General features: G+C 35.9%; 1 protein-coding gene across 1 annotated transcript in view; it reads right to left on the bottom strand.

Moving 5' to 3' along the window:
* The window catches only part of CLIC2 (chloride intracellular channel 2), a 28811-nt gene that overhangs the window by 1913 nt on the left and 7603 nt on the right, over nucleotides 1-19295 (bottom strand). The window contains exons 2-4 of the mRNA XM_081792539.1: nucleotides 14273-14382; nucleotides 14022-14147; nucleotides 249-355 (exon numbers count right to left, since the gene is read on the bottom strand). Of these exons, the coding sequence (XP_081648665.1) occupies nucleotides 249-355; nucleotides 14022-14147; nucleotides 14273-14382 (343 nt within the window). The remainder of the gene's footprint in view (nucleotides 1-248; nucleotides 356-14021; nucleotides 14148-14272; nucleotides 14383-19295) is intronic.

The raw sequence follows: 19295 nt of genomic DNA, 5'->3' as shown, positions 1-19295 counted from the left end.
CAGTTAGTTAACTCCTAGCATGTCAATGCTCTAATTGAGCCAAGTTAGTAATTGCTATATTGAATCTTGGGTTCTAAATTTAATAAAATTTCATGGAAAGGAATTTCAAAGGAGAAAAGAAAAAAATCAGAGGAAGAGTGCATTCCCCAACATATATTACATATTCAGGAAAATCCCATGTTAGCTGAGTGAGATTGGGAGTCAGCAAATGTGTGAGAGAAATAGAAATTTAAATAAAGGTATCTTACTCTTATTTGCTTCTTTTTGTGTATTCTTAATGTATGCAGAAAACTTGGCAAAGAGGTTACAGCCCACATCAAAGGACTCCTTGTTCTTGGGACTCAGGTGAGGATACCTTAAAAAGAAACATCACTGCATGATTATTCACACATAAGTCAGAGACCAAGTGTCCTAGCTTGTACTCTACTGAAAATGGAGGTTTTAGAAAATTGTGCTGGAAACCGAGGGTTCTGAGAATCTCTATTTGTAAATATATATTTTTCCCAATATCAGAATACTTTAGTTTCTAAAGTTCACTAGGAAACAAGCTGTGGAAAATTCAAAGGCCATTTACCTGTAGGAACAAGGTTTTAAATGGTAGTTAAGTCCCTCATACTTGTTCCTGAAAGCCTATTTGGCAGAAGATATGTTGTTGGTAATACATTTTTAAAGCTAAGTAGGAAAAAATATGGCTTTAAATTATTGTAAATTCCATAAAAATGAAGGAATAAAGAGGATAGAGAGCATGGAAAAAGGTAGCCAAGATGTCCTCTCCTTAGTAATACAAAGTTCACTTAGCATAATAAAAATTAAATAATGTAATAATGTAATCCACCACATTAAGAAATTAAATAATACCATATTATCATGAGTAGATGCAGAAAAATTATTCAATGCAAAGCAATTCCTAGTCATAAAAAAATCCCACTAGCAACTAGAAATGATCAGGTCAAACACTTAGTCATCTTCCTTAATACCTCACTTTCTCTCCCTCCCCATATTTGCTCCATTAGCAATTCTATCCAGTTTATCTTTCAAAATATACCCAGAACTTATCCACTTCTCACCACCTCCACTGCCCCCTGCCTTGTCCAAGTCTTATACTACTGCAATAGCTCTTTGACTATTCTCCCCACTCCCATGCTTGTCCCCCACACTCTTAGACTATTTTCCACTTGCTGCCAGAGCAATCATGTTAAAAGGTAAATTGTTATCATGTATCTCCCCTACTTATTACCTTGCAATGCCCCCATCTCATTCAGACTCAGACCCCAAGTCCTCATAGTAGTCTACAGGGACTGATGTGATCTGACCCTATCTTACCACTCTGCTCTCATTTCCTCCTACTCTTTTCTCCACTCACTACACTTGAAACTTACCTCTTTGCTGTTCTTCAAATAGACCTGATAAGCTCCAGCCCCAAGGCTTTTTCACTTAGTCTTCCCTTAAATGGAGTGATTTCCTTTATGTATGCACATGACCTACTCCCTCTCTTCTTTCAGATCTTGTTTTTATATTTCTGAGACCTTCCTCTGCCCACTCTATTTAACATTGCAACCTTACCCTGCCCTTACCCCATACTTTACTCCCTAGTTTATTTTTTTCTTAGTATTTAACATCATCTAAAATAGTTTATATTTTGCTTTTTAATCTTGCCTATGTATTGTCTTCCCCAACTAGAATGTAAGGTCTACTAAGACAGTGTTTTTGCCTGGTTTAATCACTGATGTGTTTCAAGTGTCTAGAATATTGTTTGATAGTAAGTACTCAGTAAATATTTATTCAATGATTAAACTAATTCATTAATTTCCTTAACTTGATAAAATATATCCATCAAAAACTTTCAGCAAGCACCATATTACATGGTGAAATGTTAGAACTGTTTCCCTTAAAATGAGTAAATGATGAGAATAATCATTATCACTACTTGTCTTCAACATTGTGCTGAGTGCACTAACAAATAAGACAAACAACATTCTAAATGGTAACTTTAAAACCATTTACATTAAATTTAGGAACAAGACAGAATTAATGAGATATTTTGGTAAGGTGGCTAGTACAAGTCAAACATTAAAAAAAAATGTTTTCTATGCTACCAATAACCAGATGGAAATAGATATTAGTAGCATATTCCATTTACAATTGTGATAAAGTATAAAATATTGAGAAATAACTTAATACAAAGGTATAGAACCAATATGAAACAAAACAAAACAAAACAAAACCTCATCAAAGAACATAGGACTGGCACTTAGGTTGATAACCTAATGTAAATCAGTGGATGAATGGATAAAGGACATGTGGTGTATATACAATGGAATATTATTCAACCATAAAAAAGAAGGAAATCCTACTATTTCTAACAACATGAATGGACCTGGAGGACATTATGCTAGGTGAGATAAGTCAGACAGAGAAAGACAAATACTGTATGATCTAACTTATATGTAGAACCTAAAAAGCAAAAATCATAAAAAAGAGAGTAAAATTATAGTTACTGGAGGCACCTTGGTGGGGGGATTGGGGAGATGTTTAAATGTTAAAAGCTTGCAATTAGTAGATAAATAAGCACAGCATAGTGATTATAGTCAACAAAACTATATTATAAACTTCAAAGTTCCCATTAGCAGTTACTCCCCATTCACACCTCCTCTCAGTCCCTGGAACCACTAATCTTTCTGTCTCTATGGACTTGCTTATTCTGGACATTTCATATAAATGGAATCATACAATATGTGGCCTATTGTGTTTGGCTTATTTCACTTAGTATGATGGTCAAGGCTCATATCCTGGTATGTATCAGTACTTCATTCTTTTTTATGGTTGAATAATATTTCATTGTATGGATAGACCACATTTTCTTTATCCAGTAATCACTTGATGGATATTTATGTTGTTTTCACCATTTGGCTAGTGTAAATAGTGCTGCTATGATTGTGTACACGTTTTTGTTTGAATACCTGTTTTCAGTTCTTTTGAGTATATATCTAGGAATAGAATTGCTGGGCTATGTGGTAACTCTATGTTGAAATTTTTGAGTAACTGTCAATCTTTTTTTCCACAATGGCAGAATTTCTACCAGCAACGTATGAGAATTCCAATTTTTCCACATTTTTGTAAGCATTTGCTATTTCCTGTTTTTTTTCTTTTTCGTGATAGTCATCTTAGTGGCTTTTAAGTGTTATCTCACTATGGTTTTGATCTGCATTTCCCCAATAACTAATGATGTTAAGCATCTTTACATGTGCTCATTAGGCATTTGCATATATTCTCTTGAGAAATGTCTACTTTCTTGACACTTTTAAAATTAGGTTGTTTGCTTTTCTGTTGTTGAATTGTAAGAGTTCTTTATATATTGTGGAAGCTAGACCTTTATCAGATACATGATTTGGAAACACTGTCTCCCATTTTTTTTGGATTAATTTTTCTTTTTTTTTTGATAGTATTCTTTGATGCACAAATGGTTTTAGTTTGGTGAACTCTAATTTATCTACTTTTTATTTCATTGCTGTGCATTTGGTGTCATATCTAAGATTCTATTGCCAAATACAAGGTCCTGAAGATTTACCCATATGTTTTCTTCTAAGAGTTTTATAGTTTCAGCCCGTATGTCTAGGTCTTTGATGTGCTTTGAGTTAATTTTTGTTTATGGTATGAGGTAAGGGTCTAACTTTTTTTCTCTTGCATGTGAATATCTAGTTTTCCCAGAATGATGTGTGGGGGAGACTACTCTTTCGCCATTGAATGGTTTTGGCACTCTTGAAAATCAATTGAACTTTGATGTATGGGCTTATTTCTGGACTCTCATTTCTCCACTATTGACTTATAAGTCTATTCTTATGCAAGCATTGCACCATTGTGATTATGGTAGGTTTGTAGTAAGTTTTGAAATCAGGAAGTGTGAGTCCTCCAACTTTGTCTTTATCAAGACTATTTTGGCTATTTGTGGTCTCTTGCAATTCCATATGAATTTGAGCATTGGCTTTTTTATTTCTGCAAAAACACCATTAGAATATTTATTGTGGTTGCATTGAATTAGTAGATCTTTTTGGGGAATATTTCTATCAACAAAATTAAGTCTTCTAGTCCACAAACATTGGATGTTTGTATGGGTTGAATTGTGTCCCCCCAAAAAGATATATTGGAGTCATAAACTCCAGTACTTTCTTTTTTAATTTTAATTTCTATGTTTATTTATTTTTGAGAGAGAGAGAGAGACAGAGTGTGAGCAGGGGAGGGGCAGAGAGGGAGACACAGAATCTGAATTCGAAGCAGGTTCCAGGCTCCGAGCTGTCAGCACAGAGCCCAACATGGGGCTTGAACTCACAAACCGCGAGATCATGACCTTAGCTGAAGTCGGACGCTTAACCAATTGAGTGACCCAGGCGCCCTAAACTCCAGTACTTACTAATGTAACCTTATTTTGAAATATGATTGTTACATATGTAATTAGTTAAGACAAGGCCACACTGGAGTAAGGTGGGCCCATTAATCCAAATTACCAGTGTTCTTAAAAAGAATATCTTTTCAAAAGACAGAGGAATGGGGAAAATGCCATGTGAAGATGGAGGAGTGGAATTATGGATCCACAAGTCAAGGAACACCAGTGATTGCTGGAAAGCCACTGGAAACTAAGAAGAGGCAAGGAAGGATCTTTCTCCTAAAGGTTTCAGAGGGAGCATGGCCCTGCTGATTCTTTGACTTCATACTTCTGGCCTTCAGAACTATAAGACAAATTTCTGTTGTTTTAAACCACTCAATTTATGGCATTTAGTTGTGGCAGCCCTAAGAAACTAATATACATGTCTTTCCATTTTTTAGGTCTTCTTTCAGCAATGGTTTGTGATTTTCAGCAGAGAAGTCTTTATTAAGTTTATTCCGAAGTATTTTGTTATTTCTTATACTGTTGAAAATGGAATTGTTTTTTAAATTTACTTTTTGGATTATTCATTGGTAGTGTAAATAAATAAAATTGATTTTTGTATATTGATCTGTATATTTCAATTGTACTTAAATCATGTATGAGTTCTAGTAGTTTTTTAGTGGATTTTAAAGGATTTTCTGTGTGAAAGATTATGCCATCTGCAAATAGAGATAGTTTTACTTCTTCCTTTCCACTTTGAATACTTTTTATTTATTTTTTTTCATAACCACTCTGGTTAAAACTTCCAATACAGTGTTAAACAGAAGTATCAGATATGGTATCCCTGTGTTGTTCCTAATCCTAAGGGGAAAGTTTTCAATCCCTTACCATTAAGTATGATGTTATGTGTGGGTATTAGATGCTTTTTGTCAGGTTGAGGAACTTCCCTTCTGTTCCTAGTTTGTTGAGTATTATCATGAAATGGTGTCAGATTTTGTCCATTTTTTTTTTTTGCATTGATATGAGTATGGCTTCCCTCTTTTACTGGTGCTCTTTATTCTTCACATGACCTTAATTTACTGTCTAGTGGCCTCTCATTTATGCCTGAAGGACTCCCTGTAGCATTTTTTGTAGAATAGGTCTACTAGCAACAAAATTCCTCAGTTTTTGTTCATGTGGAATGTCTTAACTTCTCTTTCATTTTTGAAGGATAGTTTTGCCAGATATGGAATTCTTGGTTGATTTTTTTTCTTTCAGCACTTATATCATCTCTCTGCCTTCTGGTCTCCATGGTTTCTGATGGAGAATCATCTGTTAATCTTACTGAATATCTCTTCTACATGATGAGTCATTTTTCTCTTGCTGCTTTCAAGATTCTATCTTTGGCTTTGGCTTTAGATAATTTGATTATAATGTATCCTGGTGTTGATATCTTTGTCTCTATTCCACTTGGAATTCATTGACCTCCTTGGATGTATAGATAAATGTATTTAATTAAATTTGGGAAACTTTCAGCCATTATTACTTCAAACATTCTTCTGCATCTTTATCTCTGTTGTCTCATTCTGGGACTCCCATTATGTGTATCTTGGTACATTTGATGGTATTCCACTGGTCTGTTAGATTCTGTTCATTTTCTTCCTTTTACTCAGACTGGATAATCTCAATCAATTTATGCTCACTTTTGCTTATTACCTCTTTTATCTGTTCAAATCTGCTGTTGAAACCCTCTAGTGAATTGTTCATTTTAGTAATTGTACTTTTCAACTCCAGATTTTCTATTTGGTTCCTTTTTACAGTTTCTTTTTATTGCTGTTCTCTCTATGCTGAGGATGCTCTCTGTGGTTTCCTTTAGTTCTTTGTTTGTGGCTTTCTTTAGCATTCTAAACATATTTAAGACAGTTGATGTAAAGTCTTTGTCTATTGAATCACATATCTGGATTTTCTCAGGAACAGATTCTATTAATTTCTTTTTTATCCTGTGAATGGGCCATACTTTCTTGTTTCTTGACATGAATTATATTTTTTTCTTGAAAACTGGATGCTCAAATATTATAAGGTAGAAACTCTGAAAATCAGATCCTTCCATTCCTTGGGGTTTGTGTTGCTGCTTATTATGAGTATTGTTTATTTGTTTAGTAAATTTTCTGAAGTAATTTTTTAAACTCTGTGTTCTTTGTTGTTTGGGGCTACTGAAATATTTGTCTCATTATCTTTGGTTGGTTATTGATTTAATGGATATTTTGTTATTCTCCTGGAACCAAACCAACCAAGCAAGCAAACAAACCAAGAAAGAAAACGTATCCCAGTGTTTGCAGTCTTTCTCTGAGTTGAGGCTCTCCTTCAATGCTTATGTATGCAGTTTACAGCTTAACCTTCAATTTCTTTTTTTTTCAATGTGTATTTACTTTTGAGAGACAGAGAGAGAAAGAGCGAGCACAAGCAGGGGAGAGGCAGAGAGAGGGAGACACAGAATTGGAAGCAGGCTCCAGGCTCTGAGCTATCAGCACAGAGCCCAATGTGGGACTTTAAGTCACAAACTGCGAGATCATGACCTGAGCCGAAGTTGGATGTTTAACCGACTGAGCCACCCAGGTGCCCCTAGCCTTCAATTTCTGCTTGCATGGTGCCTGAAGTCAGAAGTAAGAGCTTAGGGTCTTCTCAGGTCTCTTCTGAGCATAGGCCTAAACCTGGACATGTGCATGGGCTTCTAGAGTCCTTAGAATACATGAAAGCTTTTTTAAAGCTCATATTCCCCTACATATCCCCCAAACATCCAGCCTATTTCTTCCCAGGTTTTTCAGTTTGTCTATTGCTTTCCTCAAGTGCTATTCCTTTCCCCATGTGGCAATGGCTAATACATGTGCCTTTAAATGCCTTCCATGAATGCCACCAAAGAGCCTGCCTCAACCCTGGGAAAGCTCCAGGGTAGGTGAAAAAACACAAACCCTCAAGCCAATCCTTCAGGGTGCCACTAGGCCAAACCACATAACCACAATTTTTGAGAATAAAGCCCATATCATGTCTTCTTATACCAGTATCTTGCACCCACAATGTGGACTACTATCTTTAAGGCTGCTCAAGACTGGGGAGTGGAATATGGTAACAAGATAATCTAAAATGCCACAAGGCTCTTTTACTAAAATTCAGCTTTTTTTCTTTGTTAATATTTCCTTCAGTGTTGTAAATTTTTGGTTAGATTCCAGAATTCTGGAAAAGTTGATTCTGACGGTTTTTCCCCCCAAGCTATTCATTGCTTTCATGAAGGGATAGATTTTTGGAGTTCCATACTCCCTCATTTTCATTGACGTGGGTATCTAACAGGTTGTAAAATTTTTATATGAAGTTTATATGGAAGGACTTCCATATCTAGCAAAATAATCACTCTGGAGGGCTTTGTAAAAAGAAAGTACATTTTAGCATTGTTTGTAATGCCAAAACCTAGAACGTCTTTCAGCTGTTTCTCTAACAATGGTAACTGTTATGAACCGGTGATTGCTGTGTGTTATCCTATCCTTTTTATCATTATCCTTTTAAAAATGGAAGTTTTTATTCCAGCTATCCAGTTCCTGCTCTACCATGATATATCGAGTGCATCAAGGAGTTGGTGGAGAAAACTTGTCTTTTAATTTATTTAATTGCCCTACAATTAGTATCTAATGGAGATGTTGCACATCACCCAAAGATCTTGAACTTTGAGCAGGATGCAGTAACTATATGGAACTTGGAAGTTGTATCTCTTGGGAGTGTGTTGCATGTAAGAAGCAGACTATGGCTGATAACACAGTTCTGTACCTCTCTCTCTTTCTTTCTCTTCCTTCTTTCCTTCCTTTCCTTCCTTTCATTAACTAAAACTTGTTTTTGTTTTATTAGGGGTGGTGATATACCTGGATAAAAACTACATTTCCTAGGTCTCCTTTATATTTATATGTGACCATGTGGATTATTTTTGGATGATGAAATGTAAATAATGCAAATTGTTGATGTGGCTTCTGCAAAAACTTCTTAAATCTAGCTTGTAGCTTTTGGGGCACCTGGGTGGCTCAGTCGGTTAAGCGTCCGACTTCAGCTCAGGTCTTGATCTCATGGTTGTGAGTTCGAGCCCTGCATCGGGCTCTGTGCTGACAGCTCGGAGCCTTGAGCCTGCTTCGGATTCTCTGTCTCCCTCTATCACTGCCCCTCCCCTCCTTGCATTCTGTCTGTCTGTCTATCTCTCTCAAAAATAAATAAACATTTAAAAAAATCTAGCTTGCATCTTTTGTTCGTTGTCCTTTTCCTTCTTCTTGTGTGGGAATTAGATCTGTTGCCTGGAATTCCAGCGGACATATTGTCCCCACGAATTAACTTTGAGACTGGAAGCCTCACCTGAAGGATAGCACAGAAGAGAGATTAGAAAGAGCTTGGGTCCCCAGTGAGGTCATGGAACCATCATTCCATCCCTACAATGACTCATTCTTGGCTCATTATGTGAGAAAAATAAAACCCGTATTTATTTAAGCCACTTTTTTCATCTCTAGTTATCAGAATTGAATGCAAACCCTAACTGATACATAAGCCAACAGAAAATCAGAAGGATTTGACAAGATGATTCACAGAACAAAACCAAATGATCAATCAACATATGTAAAGATGCTCAAATTCACCTATTATTCAGGGAAATGCAATTTAAAGTATCAGTGTGATATCACTATACCCATCATATTGGCACAGATTTAAAGAGTGATAACACCTAAATCTTCATCACCTCTTTTACCCATCCCCCACCCACCTCCCTTTTGGTAACCATCACCTTGTTCTCTATAGTTAGGAGTTTGTTTCTTGGTTTGCCTCTCTCTCTCTCTGTCTTTCTCTTTTTCTCCTCTGCTCATTTGTTTTGTTTCTTAAGTTCCACCTATGAGTGAAATCATATGGTGTTTGTCTTTCTATGACTGACTTATTTTGCTTAGCATAATACTCTCTAGCTCCATACACATCGTTGCAAATAGCAAGATTTCATTCTTTTTTATGGCTGAGTAATATTCCATCTGGTCCAGTGTATCATTCAAAGCCATTGTTTCCTTGTTGATCTTCTGCTTAAGTGATCTGTCCATTGATATAAGTGGGGTGTTAAAGTCCTGTATTATTGTATTATCATCAGTGAGTTTCTATTAGGTTTGTTATTAATTGATTTATATATTTGGCTGTTCCAAGTTGGAGGCATAAAATTTACAGTTGTTAGATCTTGTTGTATAGACCCCTTTATTATGATATAGTGCCTTTCTTCATCTCTTATAACAGTTTTTGGTTTAAATCTAGTTTGTCTGATGTAAGTATGGCTACTCCAGCTTTCTTTTGATGTCTATTAATATGATACATTATTCTTCAATTTATCTTCAATTGTTTTTTCAATGTGGAAGTGAGTTTGGGGCTAAAATGAGTCGCTTGTAAGCAGCATATCAATGGGTCTTTTTTTTTTTATCCATTCTGACCCTATGTCTTTTGATTAGAGCACTTAGTCCATTTACACTTACAGTAATTATTGATAGATATGAATTTAGTGTCATTGTATTACCTGAAAGTCGCTACTCATGTAGATTGTCTCTGTTCTTTTCTAGTCTTTGTTGCTTTTGGTCTCTCTTTCCTGCTCGAAGTGTTCCTTTTAATAATTCTTGCAGAGCTTGTTTAGTGTTCATGAACTCCTTTAGTTTTTGCTTGTCTTGGAAACTCTGTACCTCTCCTTCTATTCTGAATGGCAGACTTCCTGGATAAGGTATTCTTGCCTGCATATTTTTCCTGTTTAGTACATTGAATATATCTTGCCACTCCCTTCTGGCCTGCCAGAAGTCCTGTGGACACATCTGCTTCTAACCTTATATGTCTACTTTTGTAGGTTAATGACATTTTGTCTCTAGCTGCTTTCAGAATTATCTCTTTTTTTTTTTTTGTATTTTGAAGGTTTCACTATGATATGTCTTGGTGTTGACCTGTTTTTGTTGATTTTGAGGGGAGTTCTCTGTGCTTCTTGGACTTGAATGCCTGTTTCCCTCCCCCCAGATTAGGGGTTCTCAGATATAAAACCTTGTGTCCCCTTTCCCCCTTCTTCTTCTTCTGGAACTCCTATGATATGGATAGTATTGCACTGTATACAATCGCTGAGTTCCCTAAGTCTATATTTGTGATCCAATAGTTTTCTTTCTCTCTCCTTTTCAGCCTCATCATTTTCCATAATTTTATATTCTGTATAACCTATTCATTCATTTACTTCTTCCATCCTTGTTGTGATTACATCCGCTCAGTTTTACATCTCATACCATTTTTTTTTATTTTGGCCTAATTTTTAGGTCTTTTTTTCTCTGCATCAAGGGTTTCTCTGGTATATTCTATGATTTTTTTCAAGCCCATCTACTATTCTTATGACTGTTTTTCTAAATTCTTGTTCAGATATATTATTTATATCTATTTTGAGTAAATCCTTGACTGTGGTTGCTTCTTGATCTTTTTTGGGGGGAGAATTAATCTATCTTGTAATTTTATCTAGGTTTCTGTCTTTTGTGTGTATGAAAGCTTGTTATGTTTCATGTTCTTGAGAGTAATGCTATAGTAAGAAGGGTTTATACAATGTCCAGGGCCTGGCACTTCAGGAAGTGTTTCTGGTATATGCTATGTGGCCTCTGCTGCTGTAAATTGTCTGTCAGTCCTCTGCAGAGTTCCTCCTTGTTTTAAATGGGGAGTGTTTGGACCTTTAACTAGGTGTGCTTTGATTTGTTTGTTAAAAGAAACCTGCCACGTTCTCTCCCTCAAATTATGCAGATTGTTCTCTTAATCCTCAGATTGATTTCTTAGGTGTGCAAAATGATTTGCCATTGATCTAGCTATGTTCAAGGGACAAGACAAGCCCAGGGTCCCTTTACTACTCTGCCATCTTAAATCCTCTTTCTTGGCTGAGTAATATTCCATACACCATATATATACCACATCTTCTTTTTTATTTTAGAGAGAGAGGGAGAGAGAGCGAGCAGGGGAGAGGGGCAGAGGGAGACAGAGAGAGAGAGAGAGAGAGAGAGAGAGAGAGAATCTTAAGCAGGCTCCATGCTCAACATGGAGCCCAACATGGGTCTCCATCCCATAACCATGGGATCATGATCTGAGCCGAAATCAAGAGTTGGATGCTCAACTGACTGAGCCACCCAGGCGCCTCACACATCTTCTTAATCCATTCATAAATCCATGGAAACTTGGGCTATTTCCATAATGTTGGTATTATAGGTAATGCTGCTATAAACATTGGGGTGCATGTATCCCTTTGAATTAGTATTTTTGTATTCTTTTTAAAAATGTTTATTTCTTTTGAGACAGAGAGAAACCGTGTGTGAGCTGGAGAAGGGCACACACACACACACACACACAGGAAGAGAGAGAGAGAGAGAGAGAGAGAGAGAGAGAGAATATCAAGCAGGCTCTCTGTCATCAGCACAGAGCCCAACTAGGGGCTTGATTTCATGAACTGTGAGATCATGACCTGAGCCAAAATCAAGAGCTGAATGCTTAACCGACTGAGCTGCCCAGGCACACCAGTATTTTTGTATTCTTTGCATAAATACCCAGTAGTACAGTTACTGGGTCATAGGGTAGTTCTATTTTTAGTTTTTTGAGGAACCTCCATACTGTTTTCCACAAACTGCACTAGTTTACATTCCCACGAACAGTACAAGAGAGTTCCTTTTTCTGCATATCCTCAACAACACTTGTTGTTTCTTGTGTTGTTGATTTTAGCCACTCTGACAGGTGTGAGGTGATATCTCATTGTAGTCTTGATTTGCATTTCCCTGATGATGAGTGATGTTGAGCATCTTTTCATGTGTCTGTTGGCCATGTGGATGTCTTCTTTGGAAAAATATTAATTCACATATTCTGCCCATTAAAAAAGTTTATTTATTTATTTTGAGAGAGACAGAGACAGTGCAAGTGGGGGAAGGACAGAGAAAGAGGGAAAGAGAGAGAATCCCAAACAGGCTCTGCACTGCCGGTACAGAGCCTAATGCAAGGCTTGAACCCATGAAGCTCCAAGATCATGACCTGAGGCAAAACTAAGAGATGCCTAACCAACTGAGCCATCCAGGTGCCCTTCTTCTGCCCTTTTTAAACTGGATTATTTTGTTTTTGGGTGTTCAGTTTTATAAGTTCTTTATATATTTAGGATACTAATCCTTTATCAGATATGTCATTTGCAAATATCTTCTCCCATCCCACAGGTTGCCTTTTAGTTTTGTTGATTGCTTCCTTCACTGTGCAGAAGTTTTATATTTTGATTAACTCCTAACAGCTTATTTTTGCTTTGTTTTTCTTGTCTCAGGAGACATATCTAGTAAGAAGTTGCTATGGCCAATATCAGAGAAGTTGCTGCCTGTGTTCTCCTCTAGGATTTTGATAGTTTCCTGTCTCACATTTAGGTCTTCAACGCATTTTTAAAAAAATTTTTTTATTGTGGGAAAAATATATAAAATCTGCCATTTTAAGCATTTTTTTATGTTTACAATTCAGTGACATTAATTACATTCACTGTGTTGTGCAACCATCACTACTGTCTATTTCTTTTTTATTTCAAGTTTTTATTTAAATTCTAGTTAGTTAACATATATGGTAAAATTGATTTCAGGTGTAGAAATTTAGTGATTCATCACTTACCTATAATACCCAGTGCTCATCACAAGTGCCTTCCTTAATCCACTTTGAATTTACTTTTGTGTACAGTGTAAGAAAAGGGTCCAATTTCATTCTTTTGCTTGTTGCTGTCCAGTTTTCCTAACACCATTTGTTGAAGACACTATCTTTTTCCCATTGGATATTCTTTTCTGTTTTGTCAAAGATTAATTGACCAAACGGTTGTGGGTTCATTTCTGGGTTTTCTATTCTGTTTTATTGATCTATGTGTCTATTTTTGTGCCACTACCATACTGTCTTGATCACTACAGCTTTGTAATATAACTTGAAGTCTGGAATTGTGATGCCTCCAGAAACAGACCCATAAATACATAGCATAAACCACTGGTTGCCAGAGGTTAAAGGGGTGGAGGATGTGTGAAAATGGGTGAAGAGAAATGGAAGATATAGACTTCCAGTTATGGAATGAATAAGTCATGCGAATAAAAGGCACAGATAGCATAAGGAATATAAAAGTACGTTGAAATGTTAAATCTAATATCTTTGTGTATTTAAAGTTGAAGGGGGGAAGTTTATGCTTAGTAGACATAATATTTCTCAACCTGCAGAGCTTAGAGATCAGACCGAATCAAAAGCTGTTTCAAAACTGAAGATCTTGTGAGGGCTCTACAATAAAACAAGTCGAATTTCTATCAGTATAAATTCCCCCAAACTTCATTATGGCTGAAATTCCCTGCCTTCCCAAGGTTTCTAAAACTATCTTTTGCCCTTTCCTTATAGACTGATTACAACTTAGAAAATTTTAATACCTTTACATATATTAAATAAGTAATTCTGTAGTAAAGTTGTGTAGTCATATATAGAGTAATCAAGGGGATCTTTGAAAACTTTGCTAGAAAAATAGCAAAAGAGAGGCCAACAGTGAAAAAAAGATGTCTAGAAGAATTCTCAATCTGCAATAAATAGGGCAATACAATAGATTTTCTCAACAACAATAATACCCTGTAGAATGCTGTACCTTGGAGGAGCCAGTGTCTGCTCTAGAAACTCCTCAATTTTAATGAAGTCTGTTTTCAACTCCTTGTTATACACCAGGAAGGGAGGATTGGTGCCTGGGGCTAAGTCTTTCAGCTCTTCAGGCTTTCTATAATTATTGAAAATAAGTAGAGTTAAGCCTTTAGATATAGTACACATTATACAAACACAAACATTATATTGGTGTCTACCAATTTCACTCTCCAGAATGAAACATGTCCTGATTTCTCTTACCTGGTCATGTCAACAGTAGTTACATTGAATTTAACTCCTTTAAGCCAGAGGATCATAAAAAGGCGTTGGCAAAAGGGACAGTTTCCAATACTCTCCCCATCACTTCCAGCCTGTTAAGATAAAGGAAGGCCTCATTCATTCATTTGCTCAGTATGTATTGAGTGCCTACTGGGAAATGAACCAGTTGCTAGAGATAACCTTAATCTCATGGATTCTATTATCTGCGGGCAGATGGAGATAATGAATCAAATAAGTTTATTGTATTTAAAATGACAAGTCTGATTAGTACATAATAATAATAGTTTATTTTATATATTACCAGAATATATATAATATAACCATTTCCTGTTGATGGGCATTTCAGATATTCCAAAATTTTTGCTATCCTAAATATTTCAGCAGCAAATATTTTGGGGCATATAATTTGTTCCACTGCTGAGATTATATCTTTAGAATTAATATTTAAAATGAGAATGTTGAAAAAAGACTAAGTGCATTTTCCGTTTTAATAGATCCTGCCAAATTTCCTTCCTGAGAGGCATTTTCCATATGTTTATTGCCCATTTGATTGCCTTATTTTGTGAAGTGTTTGTTCACGACAATCTTACATTTTTTTCTATTAAAGTGATGACATTTTCCTTATAGATTTGAAAAATTTATTTACATACTGAAGATATTAACACTTTTTGATACACATTACATGTATTTTAAAACATGGCCTATGTGAAATTTAGATTTTACATAAAATCTATTACTTTTTTCCTCTATGCAGTCTAGTTTTTCTGATCTGCTTACATGACTATTATATACATAAAGATTACAAAGAATATCCCACCTTTCTTATTTTGTTTTATTATAAAGATGTTCTCTTATGTTTTCTTTTAGTACCTTCATGGTTTCATTTTTGGCATTTGTTTCATCGATTTGGAATTTATTTTGGCAGAGTTATATTGGGACTTTAGCCTATGTATTCAATTTGTTTTTTTACAAATAGATAATAGTTAAAAAAATTTTTTTTAACATTTATTTATTATTGAGAGACACAGAGCATGAGCAGGGGAGGGGTAGAGAGAGGGGAAGACACAGAATCTGAAGCAGGCTCCAGGCTCCGAGCTGTCAGCACAGAGCCCGACGTGGGGCTCAAATTCACAAACTGAGATCATGACCTGAGCCAAAGACGGTCGCTTAACCAACTGAGTCACCCAGGCTCCCCAGTTAATAGTTGTTTTAACACCATCCATTTAAAGATCCATCTTTTGCCCAGCATTACCCTGATGCCAAAACCACACAAAGACACTATAGAAACAGAAAACTACAGGTCAATATCCCTGATAAACATAGATGCAAAAATCCTCAACAAAATGTTAGCAAATAGCATTTTAACAATACATTAAAATTATACTTCACCAAGATCAGGTTGAATTTATTCCAAAGATGCAAGGATGGTTTAAAATTCAAAAATCAATCAATGTGATACAGGATATTAACCAAAAAAAAAAAAAAAGGATTAAAACCATATGACTATCTCAATAGATGCAGAAAAACCATTTGACAAAATACAACATCCATCCATGATAAAAACTCTCAATAAAATTGATTTGGAGGGAACATATCTCAACATAATAATGAAATATATGAACACTCCACAGCTAACATCATATTCACTGGTGAAAAATTGAAAGCTTTTCCTCTAAGATCAGGAATAAGACAAGGATGTCCAGTCTCACCACTTTTATTCAACATAGTACTGGAAGTCCTAGCTGCAGTAATCAGACAACAAAAAGAAATAAAAGGCATCCAAATTGATAAAGAAGAAGTAAAAATGTCACTATTTGAAGATGACATAATACTCTATGTAGAAAACTCTAAAGACTACACACACACACACACACACACACACTATTAGAACTAATAAATGAATTCAGTAAAGACCCAGGATACAAAATTAATATACAGAAATCTGTTGCATTTCTAAACACCAATAATGTAGTAGCAGAAAGAGAAATTAAGAAAACAATCCCATTTACAATTACATTAACAAGAATAAAATACCTAGGAATAAATTTTACCAAGGAGGTGAATGACCTATACTCTGAAATCTATAAGACACTGATGAAAGAAATTAAAGACACAAATAGAAAGATATATTGTGCTCATAGATTGGTAGAATTAATATAGTTAAATTTTGTTAAAATGTCCATAGTACACAAAGCCATCTACAGATTCAATGCAATCTCTATCAAATGCTGATGGCATTTTTTGCAGAACTGGAACAAATAGTTGTAAAAATTCATATAGAATCACAAAAGACCCTGAATAGCCAAAGTAATCTTGAGAAAGAACAAAGCCACAGGTATCATGCTCACTGATTTCAAACTATACTACAAAGCTATAATAATCAAAACAGTATGATACTGGCACAAGAATAGACACATAGATCAATGGAACAAGATAGCCCAGAAATAAATCCATGATTATATGGTTAATTAACCTATGACAAAGGAGGCAATAATAATCAATGGGGATAAGATAGTCTTTTCAATAAATGGTACTGGGAAAACTCGACAGCTACATGTATAAGAATGAAATTGGACCACTGGCTTTTTTTTTACACCACACACAAAAATGAATTCAAAATGGATTAAAGTCCCAAATGTAGGATCTGAAACCATAAAATTCCTAAAGGAAAACATAGGCAGCAATCTCTTGGACATCAGCTTTAGCAACATATTTATGGCTATGTCTCCTGAGGCAAGGTAAACAAGCAAAAATAAGCTATTGGGACTACACCAAAATGCAAAGCTTTTGCACGGCAAAAGAAACTTTTAACAAAACAAAAAGGCAGCCTCCTGAATGAGAGAATATATTTTCAAATAATACATCTGATTGGGGGGGGGGTAATATCCCAAATATGTTAAGAACTGCTGGGGCGCATGGGTGGCCCCTTCGGTTAAGCATCTGACTTCAGCTCAGGTCTTGATCTCATGGTTCATGAATTTGAGTCCCCACGTTGGGCTCTGTGTTGACAGCTCCGATCCTGGAGCTTACTTTGGATTCTGCCTCCATCTCTCTCTGTCCCTCCCCCACTTGCACTCTGTCTCTCTCTCTCTCTCTCTCAAAAATAAATAAACACTAAAAAAAAAGAACTTATACACCAAAAAATAAAAAATAATCTAATTAAAAATGAAGACCTGAATAAACATTTCTCCAAAGAAGACATACAGATAGCCAACAGAGAAATGAAAAGATGCCCAATGTCACCAATCATTAGGGAAATGTAAATCAAACCCACAATGAGATATCACCTCATAGAAATCAGAATGGCTAGTGTCAAAAAGATAAGAAATAGCAAGTGTTGGAGAAAAGGGAACACTTGTGTACCTTTGGTGGGAATGTAAATTGGTCCAAGCACTGTGGAAAACAGCGTGGAGGTTCCTCAAAAAATTAGAAATAGAAATACCATATGATCCAGTAATTCCAGTATTGGGTACTTACCCAAAGAAAAAGAAAACACTAATTTGAAAATATATATGCACCTGTGTTTATTGCAGCACTATTTATAATAGCTAAAATACGGAAGCAACCCAAGTGTTTAGTAATAGATGAAAGGACTATTACTTGGGCATAAAAAAGAATGAGATCTTGCCATTTGCGATAACATATATGGACCCAGAGGGCATTATGCTAAGTGTAATAAGTCAGGCAGAGTAAGACAAGAACCATATGATTTCACTTATATGTAGAATCTAAAACACAAAACAAGCAAGCAAGCAGACAAACAACCCCCCCAAACAAGCCCGATCTCTAGATATAAAGAACAAACTGCTGGTTGCCAAAGGGGAGGTGAGTGGAAGTGGGCAAAGTAGACAAAGGAAATTAAGAGGTATAAACTTCCAGGTATAAAATAAATAAGCCATGGAGATGTAAAGCCCACCATAGGAAATATAGTCAATCATATTGTAATAATGTTGTTTGGTGACAGATGTTGACTACACCTACCACGATGAACACTGAGTAATGTATAGAATTGTCGAATCAACATGTTATTTACCTGAAACTAATATAACATTTTATGTCAACTATACTTCAATAGTAAGAAAAATAATGGTGAAAAAAATGAAAAGCCATCTTTTGTTCACTGAAAACAACACATTTTTCTGCTTTGAAATTTTATGTAAACTTGAGTTTATCTGTGGCCCCTCCATTCTTCACTTATCCATTCAGTCTCCCAGTAAATATTTAACATAGTCCATATATATATATATAACAGTCCATATCTATATATCTATATATTTATATATCTATATATCTATATATCTATATATCTATAGCCCTGGGGTGCCTGGGTGGCTCAGTCGGTTGAGCGTCCGACTTCAGCTCAGGTCATGATCTCACGGTTTGTGGGTTTGAGCCCCACGTCGGGCTCTGTGCTGACAGCTAGGAGCCTAGAGCCTGCTTCGGATTCTGTGTCTCCTTCTCTCTCTGCCCCTCCCTCATTTGTGCTCTGTCTCTCAAAAGTAAATAAATGTAAAAAAATAAAAATAATAAAAATAACCCCCAAATTAACTCTTAGTTTTTAAATTTTTTTTTTACGTTTATTCGTTTTTGAGGGACAGAGACAGAGCATGAGCGTTGGAGGGGGAGAGACAGGGAGACACAGAATCCTAAGCAGGTTCCAGGCTCTCAGCTGTCAGCACAGAGCTTGATGTCGGAACCAGACTCACGAACCCTTGATTATGACCTGAGCCGAATTCACACACTTAACCGACTAAGCTACCCAGGTACCCCAATTAACTCTTAGTTTTAAACTGATATAAATTATTTGAAGGAAGGATGTGCATGTTATGAGAGTGTGTAACAGAGAAATAATCTATATGGGGTCTGGCAGGGAAAGTCTTTCTGAGGAACTGGCATTTGAACTGAGTTCAAAGAATAATTAAGAGTTAAGTGCGAGAATAGGCATGTAGGAGCCATTCTAAACAGCAAATAGTATATCCAAAGGCCTTGCAATATGCTTGAGCAT

This window comes from Panthera onca, chromosome X (assembly GCF_046562875.1).
Source record: "Panthera onca isolate mPanOnc1 chromosome X, mPanOnc1 haplotype 2, whole genome shotgun sequence".
In the NCBI taxonomy this organism is placed as follows: domain Eukaryota; kingdom Metazoa; phylum Chordata; class Mammalia; order Carnivora; family Felidae; genus Panthera; species Panthera onca.
This window is presented reverse-complemented; position numbering and strand designations above follow the sequence as displayed.